The 24,323-nt window shown below is 39.3% G+C and overlaps 1 protein-coding gene across 1 annotated transcript in view; it reads right to left on the reverse strand.

The window, feature by feature from the left end:
- Nucleotides 1-24,323, reverse strand: part of LOC145689026 (uncharacterized) — a 135,615-nt gene that overhangs the window by 46,074 nt on the left and 65,218 nt on the right. Inside the window, exon 5 of the mRNA XM_081763164.1 lies at nt 7,054-7,200. Within this exon, the coding sequence (XP_081619290.1) occupies nt 7,054-7,200 (147 nt within the window). The remainder of the gene's footprint in view (nt 1-7,053; nt 7,201-24,323) is intronic.

Raw genomic sequence — 24,323 nt, forward strand, 5'->3', positions numbered from 1 at the left:
ATATTTCTTACAGTTGCTAAAACTAGGAAAACTGAGAGGACGTCATGTGGACATTGTAACCACAAATATTATCCGATACTTTTTGAGGAATAAGCTGTCTTCCACATACAATTGGTTCGGTCACAAAGGGAAAAAAGGCGTTCCGAGACTTGTCAAGTAGAATTGGTAAGTTCTGGTACAATCATCAGTAGTTCAGAAAATCTTAGTCTCTCTTGTTCAGGGAAATGATAATACTGATTCAAAGCTTAAAATTTTAACAAGTGAATATATAGATAAAGAATTGTTTTTGCTAGTAACTTTGACACGGAAAACTTTTCAATTGCAGCTCTATCTACTGTTATACTAACTGTCGCAGTTGGTTTAAACTCAAATCTTGGATGTATGTTAACGTTTAAGTCAATACAATATCGAAGGGATTAAAGTTTTATTCGCAACTTCCCTTTCACGGTTGATCATGGTCTCTTTTAAATTGTAAATACACAGTGTATATACAGTCCAGCTTCCATTACTAGAGTGTCTTTAGTTTGAATTTTTGATATGTCGAAGGAATTTCAGATTACCATCCGAAAATTTGGTATGATTTTATACTTATTGTGACAGTAAAATTGCTACAGAACAAGATAAAGAATAATAGAAACTTTATTGGGACTGCGCAAGCGTTTTCGAATATTTTACCGCTAATATTCGTCTCGCACAATGGAGCAAAATGGTGAAAGAGAACAAACCAGGTTCCTGTTCGAAGTAAGCCATGCATTTTGCTTCGGAAAGCGTACCAATGGCATTCGTTTTCATCATCTTCGTCCACTGCGCTGGACGAAGAACAGTGCTAAGAAATTCCAAAAACTTTGTACAGTTCATTTAATTTTGTAAGTTTCAATACAGATTTTACTATTGTGGATTTTGTTCTTTGGTAGCTTCGCTGTCGCAGTAAGTAGAATATGTGTCACCACGATGAGGTATAGTTATTTTTATAGTACAATATTTTTTCTTTAACTCAAAGCTTTTTAAACGCCCGAAGGCTCATCGAGATATCGAAGTTCGAATTAAATTCCTGAAATGGAATAATTCGATACCATTGTACGTGCAGTATTTCTTACATTGGAGCGGACACATGAGTTCAATTGCCGGTCCCATTCATCCTGACGAATATTATTGTTACCCGGTTAATATAAGAATGAAACTCTGTGTAGCCAGGTTCCGCCTGTGTCAGAGTAGAATGATCCGCCTGTGGCAGACTCATTTTATCATTGCTCTTTCCTGTTTTGTTCCTGTCGGAGCCACAGGCGGCTAAGACCACATTAATTTTATATTAACCTCTCTCTCTGCATGTGTGTGTGTGTGTGTGTGTGAGAGAGAAAGCGATTCATTTTATTGTGTTCTATTTGTCTCTCACTTAGTAGGTTATTTTCTGAATTCCACAATATAGTGAAATAAGGAAATATGAAAGTGTGGTTGCAACACCCGAGTTCGGTTGGATTTAGCAGGCCCGATTCGAAAGACTTGGTCGTCTTCAAGGTGACGATTCGGTTGTGCATTGTGCGCGATTTTCGTACTTTCAGATATGTCATATTTATCCCTCCATATGTTGATATATCCTACAAAGAGTTGTTATAGATATATAAAGCGCACGAAACAAGCCAAAACAAATAATCGTAATGACAGTGTTTCTTCTTTTTTGTAGATACAGTACGCTTACATCCATCGTGTTTGTTAACAACAGATGACGAAATTGCTCGTAGTATCAAGAGCTTCTTGCATCATGCAAAAGAACGAGTGGAACGAGAAAATAATTCAAACAGGAGTTTGGAGACTGTTCAATCAAAGCCATCTGAGAATACATCTTCATGTTTACATTGTTCTGACATTGGACATTCGTAAACAAAAGAAAAGATGGCCATAACAATTGTGTACGTGTTTTTTCTGTGGTCCTGAGATCTGTATGTTACTTGTCATTTTTAGATATGAGAAGAAGTTTTGTTTTGTAGGTTGTGCTCTATTTTTGTGGTACATGACCGTTTCTTGAAATCTCGGTTGAGTTATGACCAGCTGCTAGAACAAACGAACATGACTGAAGTTTTCTTTCTGATTATAAATTTATGCCTTGTGAACGAAATTTAAAAAAACACGTCTCTTGCTATTGTGTAAGAAAACCACTCTCGGTGAAGGCCAAAACGATATTGTTAAAACCCCTTTCTTTGTAAGGATTGGAGCGTTGTATATTTATATGGAGCATGTTCGAATGATCATGCAAAGAATCTCAGAGGTGATTCCTATCACTGAAAGAAAGAAGAATGTCCTCTTGAATTTTTTCCCAACCCAAGTAGTTTCGGAGATATTCGGTGCGAAAAACGTGCCAAAATGAATTTCAAATACCTGTACTTTAGGAAGTAACACACTTACAGAGTGCGGTTTCAAAGGTCAATTTTAAAATCACACCTGTTCTATGTAAAGTGTGTGTTTCAAAACTCTACAATGTGTGTGTAACGAATTCCTCAAAGGACTTGACGAACCATTCAATGAAATATATTGTCCGTTTTTCAAGTCCTTTCAGGAATCTGTTACAAATGCATTGTAGTTCTAAAACATGTATTTTTACATAGAGAAGGTGTGATTTTAAAAGTGATCTTCAAACTGTCCTCTCTAAGAAGGATACTTTTTGAAACACAGCCCTCTGAAATTAATTTTGTCAATTATCATTATATTGCGAGCGGTGATAATGAATAGAAATAATGTAAGTAAAGGGATAATAGTCACCGCAGGAAACAAACCTCATTACTAATTTTGATATAGATCTATATAGGCACACTTCAAAAAGGATGCCTAGAATTTTAAAAAGAATTCCATAAACCATAAAACCATAAAAAGAATTTTAAAAATGTACGAAGTAAAAACCTTTGCTTCTGTAGTAATGAGGTTGGTTTCTTCCGAACGTAAATTAGCCTTTTACTTTATTTCTAATTAATTTTGTCAAGCTTTCGGTACCTTACATCTCCCAGACCACATGGATAGAGAAAACTTATTACAACATTTTTTTCTTTCAGTGACAGAATCACCCGTTATTCTTTTTTCATGGTCATCCGAGCACGCTATATATTAACCATATCCGTCAATAATACCTACCGTCACTTGATAGTGATACTTCCGTATCTTTCACATCATTTTTCTGTACTTGTTATGAATATTCGAGATATAATTCTAGTTCAGCCCATATTATATTATTGTTGTTATTATTATCATCTACCAAGATGTATTTCTGTAGTATGCTAGCTGTTTCTGCCCAAGCTCTTTATTTAGACGTGTTCCTTACTAATCTTTGGAGCAGATGCAGTACAGCGATCGAACTTCGTGTAACATTGTCCATTCTTGTAATATATCAAGTCTTATTTTTGAAAATTTAAAATTTGATATTTATAATTTAAAATTAAATACAGAACGTGGAACTTTTTAAAGTTGAGGCTCATATGCAAATAAATTACACTTGCTTGAAGCGTCTCAGCTGTGTAAACATGCCCATGGGGTCTTATTTGATTTTAGAAAAAGGTCAGGTGGGAAACATGCCGGTTAAAGCACGAGGTCAGGAATAGAGTTTTCTATGTTCTCCTGAACAAGTTGTTAGTCCCATTGTCGTAGTACACAACTGTTCTAAACTACTTTTATTATATCCCCCTATCCCCTGAGTTTACTCCTGTTCTAACCCAAGGGTAATATAAGCTACTTAAATTTACAAGGTTATTGGAGTGTTAAAAAAATCTCGATTACTCGTTTTTACGGTGCATATTAATTTGGAGTCAGGAAATTTATGGGATAATATGGAATGACCTTTTCATCTACAGTACATTGTGAATGGTCTCGGTGGTGGTAATTGTGAGAAATTTCTACGAAAGTGACGTGTAATATGGAATTCATAGTTTTTTTAGTGTAGATGATTAACAACATGTCTTAAATATATCAGAAGTCAGAAATGTCAAGGAATTTTGTCAAAGACTCAACTTCTACATGTTACTTCCGTATAAGTTTTTATTTAAAACTGTTCTTTTTCAGCCTCTGCTAAACGCATCCCCCATACTTTTATTTTTTAGAAACTTGGGAAAAGTGAAGAAATATTAGATTTTCGCAAAGTGGCTCATATAGTTGAAATGGCACTCTATGATGTGAACAACGAGTTTTCAATAATTCATTTCTAGTTGAGACATTTGATACCGCAGCCTTTGACGTCGTCATTTGTGGGCAACCAAGCATCTCAATACAAGTCAGCTGTCTAAAAAATTACTTAGTTTAGATCGTAGAGTTCCACTACCAGTATTCGATCCACTTCTCAAAAGTCTTCTATTTGTTTCCTTTTTCCATAATTTTCAGAATAATAATAAGTGGCAGCGGACGTTTAGGAATGCCTCAAAATGTTATCCGATGGACATCCCGTTAATAATCCCATAGTCATCCCAATTGTAGTCGATACGTAAATACTGGTTGTCCAGCCAACATCCCATGGACATGGACAACATCCCATGGACGGGACCAAATTTGTAGATCCATAGGACACAAAACGTTATCCAATCAATATCCCACGTTGGACCCTATATCATCCTATTATAGTCGGTTCACATCCCATTGTTATCCCACAGTTTACTAGTGGACATCTCTTTGAGGTCAAGTTGAACATCCCGTTTTTCGTGGATGTCCCAGGAGCAAATTCGGATAATCCCGTTATCCATTGCAGGATCAGTCTCGGACGACCAGTGGACGTCCTTGTGTTATATGGAATAGTCGATTGACATCCCATTGTTATTCCACGATTTACCCATAGACATCCCTTTCTGGTCCCGTTTAAATACCCTATCCTGGGATATTAGCGGACATCTGGATCTCCCGCGGAAATCCTGTGGATGTCTTGGGAGGAAATTCGGCTAATACTGGGATGTCTCGCCGTCAGTTGCAGGCTCAGTCTCGGACATCCCGTGGACGTACTTGTGCTATGTGGGAGAACACTCACTGATTCCACCAATTCTGATCGTTCAGATTAACAATAATAAAATTTGTAACATCTCTTATATAAATCTATATGTGATTTAAGTCAGCAAGAGATACTGGAATTACTCTTATTTATCTTCTCTTTTCATTAGTTTTACAAAACTGCAATGCGTAAGTTTTACTACGTAATCCATTATTTTAAACGCAATGCAAACTTTCATTCTTTAAGATATGAGACGGAATATCTTTGAGTTTTACGTCCCACGATTATGCCGGTTAGGCTAAAGGAGACGCTGATGATGAGTAATGAATGAAATGGTGGAATGAAGAAAGTGGGAGGAAACGGGATAACCCCGAGAAAACCAACGCACACGGTGTTTGTCCACCACAAAGTTCACTTGGCGGGGTTGGGATCGATCTCGGGACCCCAAGCACCAGAGGTGTACGCCCTACCACTGAGCCAACGCGCCCCCTTGAGACGGAATAAAACGAAATAATTTCAAAATTTATGTGCATCGCCATCTATTGACAATATTTGAGTCCCCATAAAAACTGGTCGAAATAAAGATATTCTAAAACGTACAGTCCTTGCAAATTGGTAGGTGATGGAGCAATTTGTCTGTTATTTGAATTCAGTATCCTTGAAAACGTTAGGAACTACTATTTTTTTTTTATCACAGGGAGGAAATCCGTAAAGAACAGTGTTAATTGTTGAATAGCCCCTCAATGCGGAATGCACAGTAATTTTAAAATTTTATTTGGAAGTACACTTTTCAGCTAGTATGTTAATTGTCATATACTTCACTGGTAAGTAGGATAACGTAGGCATTTCCAGAGATTGCCATTAACAGCACAGTTTAAAACAAAAAGTGTCCACTGCCAATTCAAACTGAAGGAGAATACAACTCTGATAGTAGAGTGGAAAGATTATATAAATATAATTATTAATTTACTGACCAAACTAGAAGGGCAAATAAGTGATGAAAACTAACTTACACTTTAATTAAATTATCAGATTACATTATCTTTCATAATTGCAAACTTACCACATTACTATATCATTCGTCAACAATAAAAGTAACCAATTGTTACTAATTTTACGGTGCTGATAACAAATATTACATTAGTTTTTGAAGATTGCTTATTGTTTGGAGGACATACGTTATCGCCCGATGTGTCCCGGTACAAAAAAATGAGAGTTTGTAACAACAGAAGGTGTCAGTTTATTTCAATGACCATCCGTTGTCTGACAGTTCACTTTATCACTGATTCTAGCACTTTATTCCTGATAAAGAAACATCAACTACATCAAGCCTCAGTTTGTAATCAAATGTTTGTGAGTGGAAAGATGTATTGCGTCCTTGCATAGTTACAATTTGCAGTCTAGTAGATTTAGTCGTGATGAAATATTGGGTGAGTACTTGATGCTGTTCTTTTTTAATCGTGATATGATTGTTCTGACCAGAATTATGTCGCGTAAATTTGTCATTAGTGCGACTACTTATGTTATATCTCTGGTGACGTATCATTTGTCAAAGCTGGCAGGTTTTAGTTCAAACGTACAATTTGATGGTTAGTACAATTAAAGGCTTTTTCAAAAAGAAAAAAATAGAGGGCTACCACTTAGCTCAATATCCTTTAGGCATTTGTCGTTCGCGCATTCTCAGGAACTACGTATTGTACAACCTCTCACGTCTTATTACAGTGTTTCATGCGACGTACAGCAAGAGGTGGTTAGTTGTGTCAAATTGTTTTGCAGGTTCTTTATCACCCACCGATCCCGAATTCACAGCAAACATATCATATTCTAATCCCCATTTGATCACTGAACACGAATTAAGTATTTTATGTTAGTGTAACTCCTGACACTGTCAAAAATTTGCAGAGAACTACGGACATCTAGACTCAAGTAGTTGCGAGTTCTAGCTGAAAATGTATTCGTAATTCGGACACATCAGAAACTCCCTTGGAAAGTACTTTTCAATGGAAAGTGACACGAAATACACAGCACAGATAGAAAAGTGATGATTGACAAAGGTGGTGTTGATTCATGCAGTATTTATGCTTAGATTGTGACAAACTTACCAAGTTGAACTTGCAGCAACTGTAAAGCTTAACCCATCTGGATAATAAGGTAGCACCATAGGGACAAGTAATACTTCAATCTCCTTTCGAATAACCATGTTGAGAACAATATTGAAATCTCTCGAGAAGTTCTTGTGTTCTACAGTCCTGGAAATACACAATATTATAGGATTCTTCATAGTTGAAATAGTTTCTGACGATCTGAATATACACTGACTGACATATAAATGTAAGAACCTGGAGCAAATGGCACGATTTAAACGTACTTTTCTACAAGTATATACCATCGGCGGGTATGAAATGATTACAGTTGCACTTATGTGTGACGGCTGGAAGAACAGCACATTGAATTAACAATGTAACCATATTCCCGTGTTATCAGGTCTGATAGGATAAGTAAGAGGCCTTGTACAGCATCAGATAGTTAGTGATTACAATGAGAGACTACAGAGTACGCCACGTGCTCGTATGAGACGTTATCAGTACTTGAGTTATCAGTATGTAGAAATGTGCATCATTGTTGGTCTGCGTACGACCCGCCTTTTGTATGCTACATTATATAAGAATGAAGGAAGCAACTCCCGTCGTCAAAGTTCCGTTCGACCCAGTTTGTCCACACCAAGAGATGATAACCATATTTTGCACTAAGCATATCCAAACCGTTTCATATCTAATCCGGCCACCCAAGAACAAGTGTGGAGTTATTACCAAACACTATGTCATTTCACATCATTTGCCCTAGACCAGTAGACCCGGGCTACTAAATCGTAATCCTTCGCAGCCTGCTGTTATTACCATATCACATACGACTGCGTTTGGAGTGACTCAAGGATTGCTGATGAATAGCATCGGATTATTTGTAGCGATTCATCTCGGTTTTGTAAGATAACAATAATTTATCAGGGAGTACGTAATTTACTCTTTGGGTTAGGCCTAATCAAATTGTATAAAGCCAAACATAATAATACAGTTCGCTTCAGATATATATATATTCCTGATTGCTTTCCTATTTCCTAATATTATTTATCATGTCAGTAATACAGCAACTAATTCACACGTACATATTGCCTAATTTAAAATATCTCTTCCAAATCTATAAAATAATATTATTCGAATTACGGAACCATCTTGCTACACATATAATTTAACTAAAACTTTTGCACAGACTATATTCTAACAACACGTAATCAAAATATAGGCATATGTCATTATTGCGTAACATAACGATTAGATATCTTAAGAGCCTCATTCCATGCAAAACTCATCCGCAACCGGTTCTACATTATCTCGGATGACCGTCTCTGAGTGTGAGGGTGCCAAGAAAAGATACATTCTCTCAATGTTCTGCAGAGATACGTCCGTGTTACTCGTGGCGTTTTGACTTACGTCACCTCTAGTAGTATTCAAGGAACTCTGATGGCACATCATCCTACTTCTTTAACCTGGTGCCTTTGTTCATCAGTACAACGTTTGTTCACAAGGGGTAAGTGTATCTATGAATTTCCGAAATGAAGCCTACTTGGCCGGGAAGATCCCCTGATGTCTCCGACAGAACACATATGGGACAAACTCGGACGTTCACTCTGTCCCAGTACCAATATTCAGAATGTCGAGGCTAATTAAAACACTTATGGGCCAAATTGCCTCTGGAAAGGATACAACAGTTGTATGAAACACTTCTCAACTCAATAATGTTTGCATCCAAGCTGAAGGAACATCCGTTATGCTCTCGTGTTCGTTGCAACCGTCACACATCATTCTAACTCTTAATCACTTACATTCCTCCTACTGATGGTCAGAAAATTACATTCGATATCAGTACGTTTTTTTCCAAATACTTACCTTTTGTCAGTTTTATAGCAATACGTATTAAGTTTAACCTTGCAATTACCCTGCGGTGCTATTTAATAGTCCTCACTAAATAATTTTTAGACAATTAGGTAATCGCTTTATAGACCGAACATTTTAGTTCACGTAAATTCATTTGTTAAGATTAATAATTGCGCGTATTACGAGGGAAGTACGTTGTTGGTTACTGTGCTGTACATATCTAAAATTGGTGAGGTACGTAATCCAAGGTTTTGCTCTTTCTATCGATGTATAGATCACTTCTCTATGTTAAGATGGTTTAGAGGAGAGGTGTATGTATACCCAAATGGTATTCGTGCAAATGCTTAAAATGTTCTTCATTAAAATTATTACTGTTTCGCAATTTTAAAAAAAAGATCTGTGAAAATCAATTTTTCGGTTCATTGACTACTGCATTCACAGCCCTATTGTCAAGTGCATGATTTAGATATAAAATATTATGAAGTTTTTTGAATTTCAGCTAAAGTAAGATTGGGTTGTATTAGTGTTAGAATCAGCGGATTTTGTGTAGTTTTCGAATTTACTACAAGAGCTGTAAATTTGATAACTTGATCATCTGATGTCAGATATTACTCTGACAAAATTTCATTCATTTACAACGTGGGTAAAATATAAGTAGGTAATTTTAATACACTATAGATCAATTTATAGATTTTGGTATCAAGAACAGTAGATCATTCCACAACAATCCTGACACAGATTATTTGTAGTAGTTTCTGAATTCATTTCTTATAGATTGTATAATATAGTAGTGAACATTTTACTTTAAATTTTCGTAGATTTAATTTCGTGTCTCAGAGGATAGAGCTCAGGTCTCAAACTTACAGTTCTGGTGCGTTTACTACGCTACCCAGTCTCGGTCCGCTGAGGTAGTTTGTAACAGTGGCCTCATATCCATTTTTATTTAATTTTAGATTCATTTAATTTAATTATGCATGTGATTAAAAACAGCTCTATTTAATAACCTTTAAAATTTTTGTGTGTAAAAAAAAGGCAAGACAAAATAATACAGTATTCTTTATTTTCCTTTTCCTTCAAGTATTAAAACCCTTTCCATTTTTGTAGTCTTCCTTTCATAAACGGAAACGCCACCTTTTGTTTTCTTGAGCATGTCGAAGATAGGGGGTGTGGGGAAGGGCTGTCGATTAAGAATTATTATTATGTAATCTGCCTATAGACAGGTCCTGGTACTAAAAGGAGTGTGTGTTCGTTTTTTCTTAGGTTCGAGTCTAGAAATGTTTTTTTCCGGCCTTTCTTTATTTTCAGTTCCCTCTTTTTATCTTCCAATATTTTCTTCCCTTTTAAAAATCATCGACCAGTTGCATTCTTGGGGTATTTTTTTATTAAAATTTACAGGTAAAATCTGCTGATTTAGAAAGAACGAGTAATGTTCAAGAAACGTATTTATGAAGGCGGAGAATATATGTCACCTGTAAACATAGATGCAGCATAGCATAAAAACATGTGGACAATTACTATGAGATTTTAATGCAAAATTAGGTCGTAGTCACCACCTAGCAGAGTTCGTGCTCGTTTATTGCACTTGTCTTTATGCGCATACCCACCGGCGCTTAGGATCTGCTCCTTACGGACAGAGTCCGTGCTATCAATCGCGATCATCGGCTGCGCCCTACCCTGCTGCGGGGTATATTGAAAAATTGTTTCTAGGGACCACTAAGTAGAAGTTTGTGGTAACGCGTTCACCACGTTCAACATTAGGGACGATATTCTATTATAGAAGACTCCGCAAATTTGCGTACAGCAATGCAACACAAAAAATGAGAAGATCAATTGTAATTCCTATACTGATTATCGCTATTAAAATGAAAATTTTGCATTGCGTCGACGCAAATCGCTAGGAAATGAGGCCGTAAGTTTAATTGACTGTGCCTAACCTTTCCTCAAATAGTATGAAACGACTAATTTTCTAAAACAAATATTAATTATTTACTATAATGTGCTTACCAACATTGGTATGTTGAAACGCATGACATAAAAGGAGAAAACAATCGAAATTTTCCACCCACCCATAAGATTTATAATCTGTGCACCCTTGTTTTCACTTGATACGGTGCAAAAAGAAAGAAAGAAATAATAATATTTGTACCACCAAGAAGAATGTGCAGTAAAGGGGGTCCAATAAGACATCCCATTGCAGGACTTAACCAGAGACATAGAATCGGAAAAAGAAATCATATTAGTAAGACGAATTCACCGTACATTACCTGATGGTACTAAAAAACACAACCAAATGTTAGTAATTACCTTTGGTTCATAAACCTTACCACTTGATATTGCCTTATATTAAATATTATCAAAAATTACAGGTCGAGTCTTACATCCTGCCAATCAGACAATGCACACAACGCTGGCGGTATGGACATTTAACCTCCGAGTGTAAGGATAAACATATTAAGTGTAGAAAATGTAATGAAGCACATAATACGGAGCATTGTTCAAACTTACCTAGATGTCTACATTGTCTCCAACCACATGAGGCTAATGCACAAAACTGTGCGGAACGGTTAAGACAAAAACAAATCATGAACCTTATGGCAACAAAAAACATATCATATAACGAAGCTTCTCAACAACTCCCAAAATCAACGTATCGACCAATACAATATAGTACCGCTATGCCATCTAAAATGAGTTCATCTTTTGTTGATACACCTCTTCTAATTAACAATACCCAATCTAAACCTTCACCCTCATTCCTGGATAACACGGAAACAGCCTTCCCTTCCGCAACATTAGAAACAAACAACCTAGATGGTCCTCCAGGAAAAAAAGAAAAGAAGCCTAACCTAACATAACCTCAAAACGACCTCAAATACAAACGACTAAAAGACCATACAGTAACTTATTCAAAAGCAACACGGAATTGGTTAGAGATCTCTCCTATTCCACTAACATCAATAGTAACAGGATAAACAAGGCAACAAACTCCTTCTCAAACATACAGCAAGATAAAATGCATGCACCATTACAATTCGAAAACGCTCGATTATTTGATACTCAGCCTGATGTTTATAATCAAACAACAAAATCTACTACTTAACCCTTAGTCGGTAATATCCGTCTCCCAGACGGATGTAAGGTATTTTTTTCTTCAGAGTTGGTACGCATATTTGCGCTATGAATAGATATTTCACCTATGCTTCAGTTGTGAGTTGACTATGCTGTTTTGTGGAGATGGTCGCGTATCTAGCTCATTATTGCAAACTTCGAAGTGTATAAGTTATTCCACGCCGTCCCGCAAGCGGATATTACCTTAAAGGAAATATATTTTGTCTGTGTAAGGGACACATATTACTTTAGACTGACAAATATTAATATTTGGGTGTCTTTTTCGTTTCGAAAATTTCAATATATTAAGATGTCAAGTAGCAAAGGTATACCAGAAAGGAGTACGGCTATACTACAAATGGCTATAGAACAGTTCGAGATGTTTATAGAACAGTTAGAGGAAACTAATTATGGTTACGGATCCGATGGTTCCTCTTCGTCAAGTTGTAAGAATACTGATAAGACTGAAATTGAAGCGCTCATTGGATTGATGACTTTGTGTTCCATTTTCAAGTCGGGGCGTGAGAGCTTGGTGTTAGTTTTTCAAATGGCTGCACTGGAGTTCTTGCTTTTCGTGCAACCATGTCACTCAAAAGGTGAGAAGTTTTACTGGCAGCTCTTGGGCTTGATGATTCATCTATTCGTGAACGAAGGAAAGAATCCTCCAGCAACAGTATCTAATATTTTCAATAAGTTCATTTCTAATTGCCAGAAGGCATATTCTATTGGATGTGCTGATAAAACTCTACAAGTTATGTGTATAGGAATGGATACTCAGCGGTGAAGCACATTGTGTTGAACTCATGGGTACATCCGCAAGTGTGTTACGACATGCTTCGCCATTCAGTTTATGAATTTTGTTACGTAGAATCAATTCTCTGGTGTAACTAAACTATATTGAAAACTGGCCCTTACCACTTTGGCTTCAAGCGTCTCAATTAAGCATGTCCGTCTTTCAGGCGGATGTTACTGTTATAGCTTTTTTTATGTTACCAACTAAGGGTTAATATAAATCTCAACAATTTTCTATGAAAAAAAAAAACAAATAGCAGCTATACAACAAATACTCCAACTTTCACTTGGTATTGATTCCCCAAATGACATAGTTAATTCGATCATGAAACAGATTACCCAAATTTTTGATTAACCGGTATGGATATAACAGATTCTAATGTATTCACGGTGTTTTCAATGGAATATGCAAAGTCGTCGGGGCAAATGGTATGCTTTAAAATTTCTTCTATATCTTTTCCAACCTCACATTATACTACTTCAAGAAACTTGGTCCAAACCAGAATATTCTATAAACATACCTGATTATAATATTATTGAACAAGTAAGAGCTGATGGATATGGGGGGATAGCTGTCGGGGTACACAAAAGTCTCTCATACAAAAATATTCAAATTTCTCTCCCCCATATACATTATGCAACCCAAGTTTAGCTATCGAACTCCCCAATTATAAAATAGTAAATATGTACAGTCCTCCCGATAAAATGTTAAACACACAAAACTGGCCAACTTTATTTATTTCTACTACTAATTTTGACTTAATTAGAGCAGGTGCAAATTCTAAATCTAAATTGTGGAGTAATACTCGAACTAATGCTGCGGGATCAGAACTAAATTCGGCACTAAAAAACTCAAATTATTTAATTGTAAATGATGGAACTCCGACTAGACTCACAAAGGAAAATCCTTCAGCACCGGATGTAATTATCATTAAAAAAGACAAATATTTACATTCTGATTGCCTGAGGCTGAGTAAAGAGGAGGTTTCTCGTAAGCGTCCTTACGTTACTGTTGAATCTTCTTGGTCCTTACATCAGTTAGGAAATAATCCAACTATCAATACTGTTACTACACGTCTAGGGAACATAACTTCTACGTTGCTAATCCCAGTTATAATCAAAGATAACCTGTTTTTGTCCTACCTGAGCGGGATTTTGAATTTGAGTGGCCTGTTGATAGCAATAATGTTAGTCATTGTAATGATTTTAGTGGAGCTAAGGTCAATGCAATTAATACTAGTATTTTTACTGTTGCTAATCCTTCAATAAATAATACTACGATGTGTACTTTAACAAATACTTCTAATACTAATAGCCTCTCATGTTGGTAGTTTACTAGTGTTTAATTTTAATAGGTTTAATTACGAACCTAATGTTTATCAGACGAATTCGATGCCGCATGGTTGCATGCCGGAGCAGTGTTGCCATTTCTAGTGGTATAACTCCGTGATCGTTACCATTTGCAATAAAAAGAAAAGATTTACAAACTTTTCCTTCGTATTCTGGGGATATAAAACCAGGAGCGTCAAGAAAGTTCTTACGGGATCTTGAAAAAAATTTAGGCACGTGTTTCCTTACTGACGCTGACAGGATATTGGTAGTAGAGAATTGTAGGGTTAGAGCCGCCTTTGCTTTGTATAGCTCAGTAGCTCATGAAATTAAAACTCATCAAGACTTTGTACGTCTTTTCAAAAATCAGTATTGTTCGCCGCAGATAGAGCGTGCGGAAAAGAAATCTTTACAGTGGTTGCGTTATGATAAAGCAAAATTTGCTTCATTGTTTGGTTTGTAGTCGAATCATATTACAATATATGCGACACATTTCCGAACTGGTAGTTAATTTTGAACTGTTTACCGGCTAGGGACATGCGTCTTTTATCTGTTCAACAATATAATAGTATTGATGAACTTATGAGTAAAGTAGCTTTACATTCGGGAATTGAAAATACTTCTATACATGAGGTTAGTCCTCCTACGAAGAAAGTATTTCCTAAACCAGCTAAAATAATCAGTTGTAAATCACATCAAGTTGATAGTTGTAGTCAAACAGAATTTATGAGTTATACTGATTAGTATTATTACTATCTGCATTATTGTTAACCTGAACATAATTATTATAATCGATACCGAGGAAATGGTAAGAATCGTTATCGAGGTAGAGGACAAAAATGTGATAAAAGATATCAAAGTAGTAATTCGGATTGAAATCAGGATGAAGTGCCTTATGCGCAAATGCCTTCAAATCAGCAGGAAGAAACACAACTGTCTAGTTCGGAAAATAGTGCAGCAGTCCTTTCCGGAAGTGGGGGAAACGACTGCAGCACTTCTTTTGTCGCCGTTGATGATTCTTCTTTTGAAACGAATGTTAAGACTGAAGTTGTCTTAATTGAGTCATCATCTGGAGACTAAATAATAACAAGTGTGGTGACTGTGTCATTTAACGTAAATTTTGTGGTTGAAGAGGAAGACGAAAACAGAAGCCTGATTACTATTTCTCTTCTTCCCCTGTTGTCGAAGGAAATATTGGAAAAGTTCAATTAATATGTACTATTGATTCTGGATCCAAATTATGCCTGTTAGATGGGAATATTTGGAAACAATTTAAATAAATTTTCTTCCGCCAAATTACGTTCTTATACTGGTCAGCCATTAGGTGCTTTCGCCGGTACGGAAAGGTTTTCGGTACAGGGTGTTTAAATGTTTAGTGTAAATATCCAGGGTCATCTATTTCATATCCCATTGTTTGTCATTAAGTACCTTCATACTGATCTTATTTTAGGCTTTCCGTTTTTGGACAAATTTGAGGCTGTTTTTGATACGAAAAAGAAAGAAATAAGGCTGCGTGACAACATTGGTAGTCTTTGTTATCATCTCAACAGATCAACCGAGTGTTCTAATGGTAGCTCGGTCTTCAAACGAGATTGAAATCGGGAGTTCAGAGTGGTTATCTGAGAAGCAAGAGACATTTTCTCCAGAACCTCTTTGTTGTGCTGTTGACATTCAAGAGATACGTTCTATGACGGTAGAGTCGCCTGCTTCTTGTATGCCAGATGTGCCTATGGACCCTCTCAGAATCCAACCTCTCAGAAATGGAAATGAAGGATTATATGTCATCACGTAATGATATACACAACAATACTAGGCTATGTTTATTTGATTTCTTAATGAAGTATCGTTCCATCTGTGAATACCCTCGGCGAACACGAACTCCCTTGTATAAAATACAATAAACCGTCGAAGAACCTGTGGTAGGACCATATTAGTTTGTGCCAAAATACATGGAACAGGAATTTGAAACAGAATTGCAGAATTAGATACAGTTATATATAGCGCATGGGCAGACCTCACCTTACCGAAATCTATGCGTTGTGTGCGCAAAAAGTCCGGTGCTGTGAGACTTGTAATCGACTCTAGATTTTTGAATGTAAACGTTCGAGCTCCGAAAGCTCAAGTTGAGCCAATAGGTGATATATTGTCGCAAGAACCAAGAAAAAGATGCGTCGATTTTTAGGTTTCTTGGGGTGGCGAAAGCGGTTTATACGAGCCTATTCTAGTCTCACGTCTCCATTATTTGATTTGACCAAGAAGGATGTTAAGTATCAACATACACCTGAAATTTTAGATCTTTTTTACAAGTTAAGGGAAATATTCAGTAATCCACCTGAGTTGGGACAGCCCGACTTTAATTTACCGTTCCACATCTAATCGGATGCCTCTTCAGAAAACTTAGCCGGATTTCTGGCGCAATATACTGAAGGTCCTGACAATCGGAATGTCATGCATACGCTAGTCGTAAATTTAAACCTTACGAACTTTCATTATATTCCTTTCAATTGGAATTACATTCTGTCCTATTGCTATGTGAACGCTTTTCACAGTATATCCTTGGGAGGACAACTCACGTTCATACGGATAACGCAGCAGCTACTCATGCTTTCTCCACGAAAAAATTAGATCCGCGAACTACACGTATTCTTCTCAAATTACAAAAGTTTGATCTCATTTTTGAACACTGTCCAGGAAGTTTAGATTTTACTGCCAACTATCTCAGTAGGAATCCTCCAGATGTCCCTTCGAAGTTAGAAGAATATCAAATTAACTTCTTATCTGTACAGGATTCTTTCTTCTTCAATATAGAGATTAAAAAAAGCAGCAACACGATGATATTTCCATCAAATTAAGATCATTATCTGACAGTTTTTCAGAATGTGTCATGTGCCATCAAGGTTTACTGTATTTCAAACATAAAAACTCAAGTCAGTGGTATTTTGTCATTCCCCAGGAGCTGATAAGGAAATAGTTGGATTAGTCTATTCGCGTGGTCACTTTGAAGTAAGGAAATGCTGGACTGTGTGTCGTTTCTTATTCTATTGGAAAAAGCAATGATTTTGTATTCGGCAAAACGTCAGAGATTGTCTGGAATGTGCTGAAACGAAATTCACGAACCAGATAATCCTCAAAGAAGGAATTCATATTGAAACCATGAAACCCCATGAGCGATTGGAAATCGATCTCATTGAAAAGCTCCCAGTTAGCAATGGTTATCATTATATTTTACCTATCATTGGTATCTATTCCAAATACGTTTGCCTCTTTCCTTTAAAGACTGCTCACGTACAGGAAATAGTATTAACGCTGAAATTGTTTCTATGTATTTCCTTATCCAAACGCCATTATCTCAGATTGAGGTTCAGAGTTTCTCACCACTGGCAAGATTATTGCAATTCCCCTGGAGAAAGAAGGGAACATCCACACCCGCACCGTGGAGGAGGAGGAGCCAGTACACAGCCAGCCGAGCAACCCGTGCAAGATGGTCTAGCATATAGGGACACACGACCAGGATCAAAAAAGGAACCAACACGGGGCGCCATTTTAAAGAAAACTCCAGACGAGGCAAGACAACCGAGGTCCACGAAGTAGTTTCGCCAAGTGAACAGACTAACGAAATCCGGACGCAAGAAGTGTCGCAAGGAGGAACTGGCAGTAATCGCAGAGCACGTGGTCATAGCCGTCCAACGAACAAGATTCTTAGGAACCAAGGCGACAGTGAACCAGTTTCAAATCAGGTTCTTGAAGAGGCCTCGGAAAACTAAGAGGACCGCCAATAAAGGGCTCGAATTAACGGTCTGCACCAGAACGAAGATATTGAGTCCAACGAACCAACGCATAGCGCACGTATCAACGCCCCACAGTGCCAAGCAGAGAAACATGCAATGGAAAGAAATGGTTGCATTGAGGGAAATGGTCGCGAGCAGGAAGAAGTGTCAGTAGAAGAAATAAGACAGTAAATCAATTCTCCGTTGTCAATGTACACGTCTCCGCAACCTGGCTTACCTGCGATGACGCAGACCAGAAGGAAGAGGAAGAGCAAGAACTACAGCATTATACAACACTGAGAATTGAAGTAAAAAATGGTCATCTGCTAGAAGCAATCGTAGACACAGGCAGCGAAGCGACTCTGATAACAGAGGAGCCTTGGAGGAAGATAGCCTTTGATGTACGCAATCCTACTTTGCGCCCTGCCACCGAAATTCAATTAGTTGATTTTACTGGGAAGTGCAAACGAAGAGCCTACGGAAGAACGATAGTCCCGATTGAGCTCGCAGAAGTGCAGATAGCGATAGAAGTACTATTAGTGAAGAAACTCAACGAACCTCTTTTGCTTAGAGTTGAATTTCTGCATAAAATACGCGCCGAGCTGGACTTCAGTCGCTTTGAGCTACGAACATTACAGGAACGCTACCATCTTCAGTGCAAATTCTTTAATATTGATATAGAGGAAGAATAATTATGCTCCAAAGAAAGAAATTTTCAAGTGGCTGTAATGGTGGCGGAGGAAGATATTACAAGCAGCAAGAAGATATTACAAGAGAAGGTGCGAGCAACGGTGTTACCCTCGCAGGAACACAGAAGCGATTGGAACTAATCCTCCGAAAACATAGTGAACTCTTTTCTGAAAGACCAGGAAGCTGCGGAGTAATCAAACACGATGTTGCTGTAGAGACCAATGACGCAATTGTTTCAAAAAATTATCCAGTGGTACTTGCGCACAGGGCAGAGATGCGAAAGCAATTACAGCATATGTCGGAATGAGACATTATTCGATCCCCCAAATCCTGTCACTAGATTCCACGGTCAGTGGGAATTAAGAGTGACAAGACTTAACCCCTATGCATAGATTTTCGCACTTCTAACAAGCACAAAAAGGTATTAGAAACTAGACCTTTGGAAATACAGATCTTACAGAACTTTCACGGTGTATAATACTTCGTTGGGTTTGACATGAATTCTTCGTTCTGGCTGCTTGAGTTGACCGAAACCTCAAAACCCTACACAGCTTTCCAATTCCAAAACCAACTCTATGGATTTCAAGTAATGCCTTTTGGCCTGTCGAATGGGACAAAATCATTAACTAATGCAATGAACTTAGTGCTTGGAGATGAAGTTCAAGACTTCATGATTTGCTATGCGGACGATCTTTTAATCATTTCAACGACGCTGGAGGAGCACCTAACTCACATTGACACGGTATTGAACTTGATCAGCGATTCCGACATTTAAGCTGAAGAAGTGAATATATCATTTCGCAGACAAGTAAATATATCATTAACCAGAATCTTCTAAAGCAAAACCCCCATGTTTCGTTTGCTGGATTGGAATTGAATCGAATTGAATTCGGGTTTTAATGGGGACCTCAGCATCAAGACTATATGTCCCCGTCACGATTAACACGGTTGCTCTCGACTAAAAGATGTTAAGAGAAACAGGTTAAAAACTAGAGCACATAAACAAAAGTGTTGCCAAATAAAAGGGTAAATTAAAAAGAGAAAATAAAAGAATAAAGTGAAACGAATAACAATAAAAATATATAGAGAAAACAATAAAAGCTAACAGAAATTAAAAATTTAGCAGCAATAAAAAAGTGACAACACACTAAAACATCTCAGAGAACGTGATCAACAACAGAAGCTTGAACATAGTCAAGTACCCGGCGAACTATATCATTTGAAAGCGCGGGTAAGAACAGAAGGCAATCCAAAACGTTCTCTGAGAGCTGAGTATTCAGGACATTCAACAAGAATGTGCTGAATACTCAGCAGGACTATACACTGCTTACAGTATGGACGGTTCAATCTCCGCAGCAAGTAGCCATGCGTCAGATGAGATCGTCTAATACGCAAACGCGCCAGGAGCACTTCATCTCGAAGACGCTGGCACGACGACGTATTCCATTCTCCTAGTAGCGGCTTGACTGCATGTAACTTATGCTAAAGATCGGCAGCTGTGTCAGCACGTTCGTTTCATCGGATGCCGACATCACACGGCACGCAGCAGAAATGACGACACAACCCTGTTGCTGCAATTCATGGCATCTCACAAGAATGTCCTGCCCGACAGAGGGCATACTGAAGACATTCTGTAGACTAAAAATCACGCTCTGAGAATCGGTGCAAAGAATCACACGAAACCGTGAAAGCGTCGTCTAAGGCAAGCTTAACTGCAGTAATTCAGCTGTGAACTCGGAACACAGGCGATGCAAATGGCTTTCGGAGCTGCCCTCGTCGGTGAAAAAGGCACAGCCTACAGAATGCTCATCCTTAGAACCGTCCGTATAGAACACACTAAAATCGGCACACTACTGATCTAACAGTGTGGCAAACTCTTGCTGGTACACCTGGAAACTAGCAGCCTGTTTCGAATGCAGAGACAAACGTAAATCATGATGAGATAGACGAAGAAGCCACGGTGGAATAGCACAAAAGTGAACCAACGAAAGATAGGGCCACATGAAATCCTCCGCAAGGAAACTCTCACACGCACAAATGTACCATGGACGTGTAGATCGAAGACGTGCACCAGAGCGCTAGTATATCCGACCACTACGGAGACATGTTCTACACGGGTGGTCTAGATACAACGCACATGCGCAGAATAATTAAAAAGTAGTCTCCTGCGACGATATGCTAACGAAGGTTCTTTGGCTTCAGCATACAGGCTGCCCACGGGAATAGTTCGATAGGCGCCAGTAGCAAGACGTATACCCAGGTGATGCAGTGTCAAGTTGTATGAATGAATGAATGAATGGCGATTAATGGGGACGTCAGCAACGAGGCTATATGTCCCCGTCACGATATCAAACGTTGCTCAGGACTGCAAGATTAAAAGGGAAGTACAGGCTAAAAAGAATAGTTAAGAGAACGAAAATGCTGCTAAATGAATGAAAAGGATAAAAGCAAAAGTGGAAGATAAAAGAATAAATAAGATAAAAAATAACAATAACAATATACAAAAATAAACTTAAAACATGTGAGAAAATTTAAAATCTAGCAGCAATAAAACAATGACAACAGACTAAAATCAGCTCAGAGAACGTGAGCAACGCCAATAACTCGTACGAACTCAAGCACCCGGCCAACAACATCGCTATTATCCCCCAAAGCACGGGTAAGGAGACAAGGCAGTCCGTAACGTTCTCTGAGATCTGAGTATTCAGGACACTCCACAAGAATGTGCTGAATACTCAGGGGGACTATACATTCCTCACAATACGGACGGTTCAGCCTCCGCAGTAAGTAGCCGTGCGTCAGATGAGAGTGCCCGATACGCAAACGCGCCAGGAGCACTTCATCTCGACGACGATCGGACGACGAGGTACGCCACTCTCCTAGAAGTGGTTTCACTGCGTGTAATTTATTCTCAATGGCCTGGTCCCAATCGGCTTGCCAGTGGGAGCGCATCAATAGGTGAAAATACGAATTAAGATCTGAGCAAGGAAGTTTATGATCCAGTACAACCCCGGCCAAGGCGGCGTTCCTGGCAGCTGTGTCAGCACGTTCGTTTCCCCGGATGCCGCCATGACCCGGCACACAGCAGACAACGACGACACAACCCTGTTGCTGCAATTGATGGCATCTCACAAGAATGTCCTGCACGAGAGAGTTCATACTGAAGACATTCTGTATACTCAAAATCACGCTCTGAGAATCGGTGCAAACCAGCACACGACGTAATGAAAGGGTGAGAGCATGGTCCAAGGCAAGCTTAAGAGCAGTCAATTCAGCAGTGAACACGGAACACAGGCGACGCAAATTGAATTCTGAGCTGCCCTCGTCGGTGACAAAGGCACAGCCTACAGAATCTCCATCCTTAGAACCGTCCGTAAAAAACACACTAAAATCGGCGTACTGAGCTAACAGTGCGGCAAACTCTTGCTGGTACACCTGGGAACTAGTTTGCTGTTTCGAATGCAGAGACAAACGTAACTCAAGGCGAGGTAGACGAAGCAGCCATGGTGGAATAGCACAAAAGCGAACCAACGAAAGAGAGGGCCACACGAAATCGTCGCCAAGGAAGCTCTCGCACGCACGTATGTACCAGGGACGTGTAGAGCGAGGACGTGCAGCATAGCGCTCGTATACCCGACCACCACGGAGACATGGTCTACACGGATGGTCGGGAATACAACGCACATGCGTAGAGTAATTAAGAAGTAGTCTACTGCGACGATATACTAACGAAGGTTCATTGTCTTCAGCATACAGGCTGGCGACGGGACTTGTTCCGTAGGCGCCAGTAGCAATACGAATACCCAGGTGATGCACTGTGTCAAGTTGTCGTAACAGGGAAGCACGAGCAGAACCATAGACAATACAGCCATAGTCCAACTTGGAACGAATGAGACTACGGTACAAACGAAGGAGAACAGTACGATCAGCACCCCACGTGCGGTGGGAAAGGACACGAAGGAAATTCAGAGCTCGAAGACAAGAGTATTTAAGATTCCGTATATGTGGTGCCCACGACAAGCGAAGGTCAAACACCAGACCTAAGAAACGGACTGTATCAACGAAGGACAAACGGGTGCCATCGAGGTACAAGTTGGGGTCAACAACGCACGTACGCTGCCGGCAGAAGTGAACACATTGGGATTTCTCGGTGGAAAAGCGAAATCCAGTCTCATTCGACCAGCGAACAAGACGATTGAGAGTCAGTTGAAGCTGTCGAGTAATGCCGCGAAGGTGGCGGGAGCGACAGAAAATTACAAGGTCGTCAACATACAGCAGACCAGACACAGGAGCCTGGATCTGCGAAATAACACTGTTGACAGCGACAGCGAACAACGTGACACTAAGGACACTGCCTTGTGGAACACCATTTTCTTGTACAAAGCGCTCTGAAAGACTAGATCCCACACGCACTCTAAAGTGTCGCTCGTGAAGAAAATTCGTGATAAATTGGGCCATATGCCCACGAAGACCCCAGTCATATAAGTGTTTTAAGATACCGTAACGCCATGTGGTGTCATACGCCTTCTCTAAGTCAAAAAATATAGCCACCAGATGTTCTCCGTTTAGGAAGGCATCTTGAATTTGACCCTCAAGATAAGCCAGATTGTCAATAGTGGAACGGAAGCGACGAAAGCCACTTTGAAACTTGCTCAAAAGGGAATGCGATTCCAAATACCACACCAGGCGCTTGTTGACCATGCGCTCTAGCAGCTTACAGACACAGCTCATGAGAGCAATGGGTCTGTAGCTCGTGGGGCTAGTTGCGGCTTTCCCTGGCTTTAAAATGGGAAGAACCAGGACCTCACACCAAGCAGGTGGAAAAAACTCCTCAACCCAGAGGCGATTATACAGCTGCAGTAATGCTAGCTGAGAATCGCGGGAGAGGTTGCGCAACATATCATAGGAAACACGGTCAAGCCCGGGAGCAGTATTGGACGTTCGCGGAGAGCAGAATCGAACTCAACAAGCGTGAAAGGAGCGTTATAATCCTCACTGTTGGCGGTACGGAAATTTAACGGGTTGCGCTCTAGTTGACGACGGGAACGAGCAAAGGCTGGTGGGTAGTGGTCGGACTTAGAGATAGTGGCAAAATGGTGGCCCAATATATTGGCGATCTCTGAGGGATTGGTCTCGAGAACACATTCACGTTTAAGGCTGGGACAAGTAAAGAAGCGGACCCGTTGAGGGAGCGAACCCGACGCCACACAGTTGACATAGGTGTGCGATTATTGAATGACGTAACGTAAATCTTCCAGCTGTGGCGCTTCGAGAGTTTTACCAGACGTCGAGCACGAGCACGTAGAATGCGGAATTGCTGAAGATTGTCTTCTGTGGGATGACGATTAAAAGTGGCAAGAGCGCGCCGACGAGCCTGGATAGCCTCACGGAGTTCCGAAGACCACCATGGGACACGCCGGCGAGAAACGTCGCCACCGCATTCTGGAATGGAACCATGAGCAGCATCAAGAACAGTCTGCTCAAAAGCCTCAGCCACAACAGCGACAGGGAGATCATCACGATAATGAAACTCACTGATAATGAAACTCAAATTGAAGCGGCGGAGAGGAAAAGGAGGAGAAACAGGGAGACCTTCAACAAACAACGGGAAGTGATCACTGCCACAAAGATCAGGATGCACTCTCCAAGTCAATGAGGTCAAGAGACCAGCACTGCACATGGAGAGGTCAATACAAGAATATGTACCATGGGCAGTGGAGAAGTGAGTGGGACTTCCGTCATTAAGGAGAAGCA

The sequence above is a fragment of the Thermobia domestica genome, chromosome 7, assembly GCF_964235325.1.
Source record: "Thermobia domestica chromosome 7, izTheDome1.hap1.1, whole genome shotgun sequence".
Lineage (NCBI taxonomy): Eukaryota > Metazoa > Arthropoda > Insecta > Zygentoma > Lepismatidae > Thermobia > Thermobia domestica.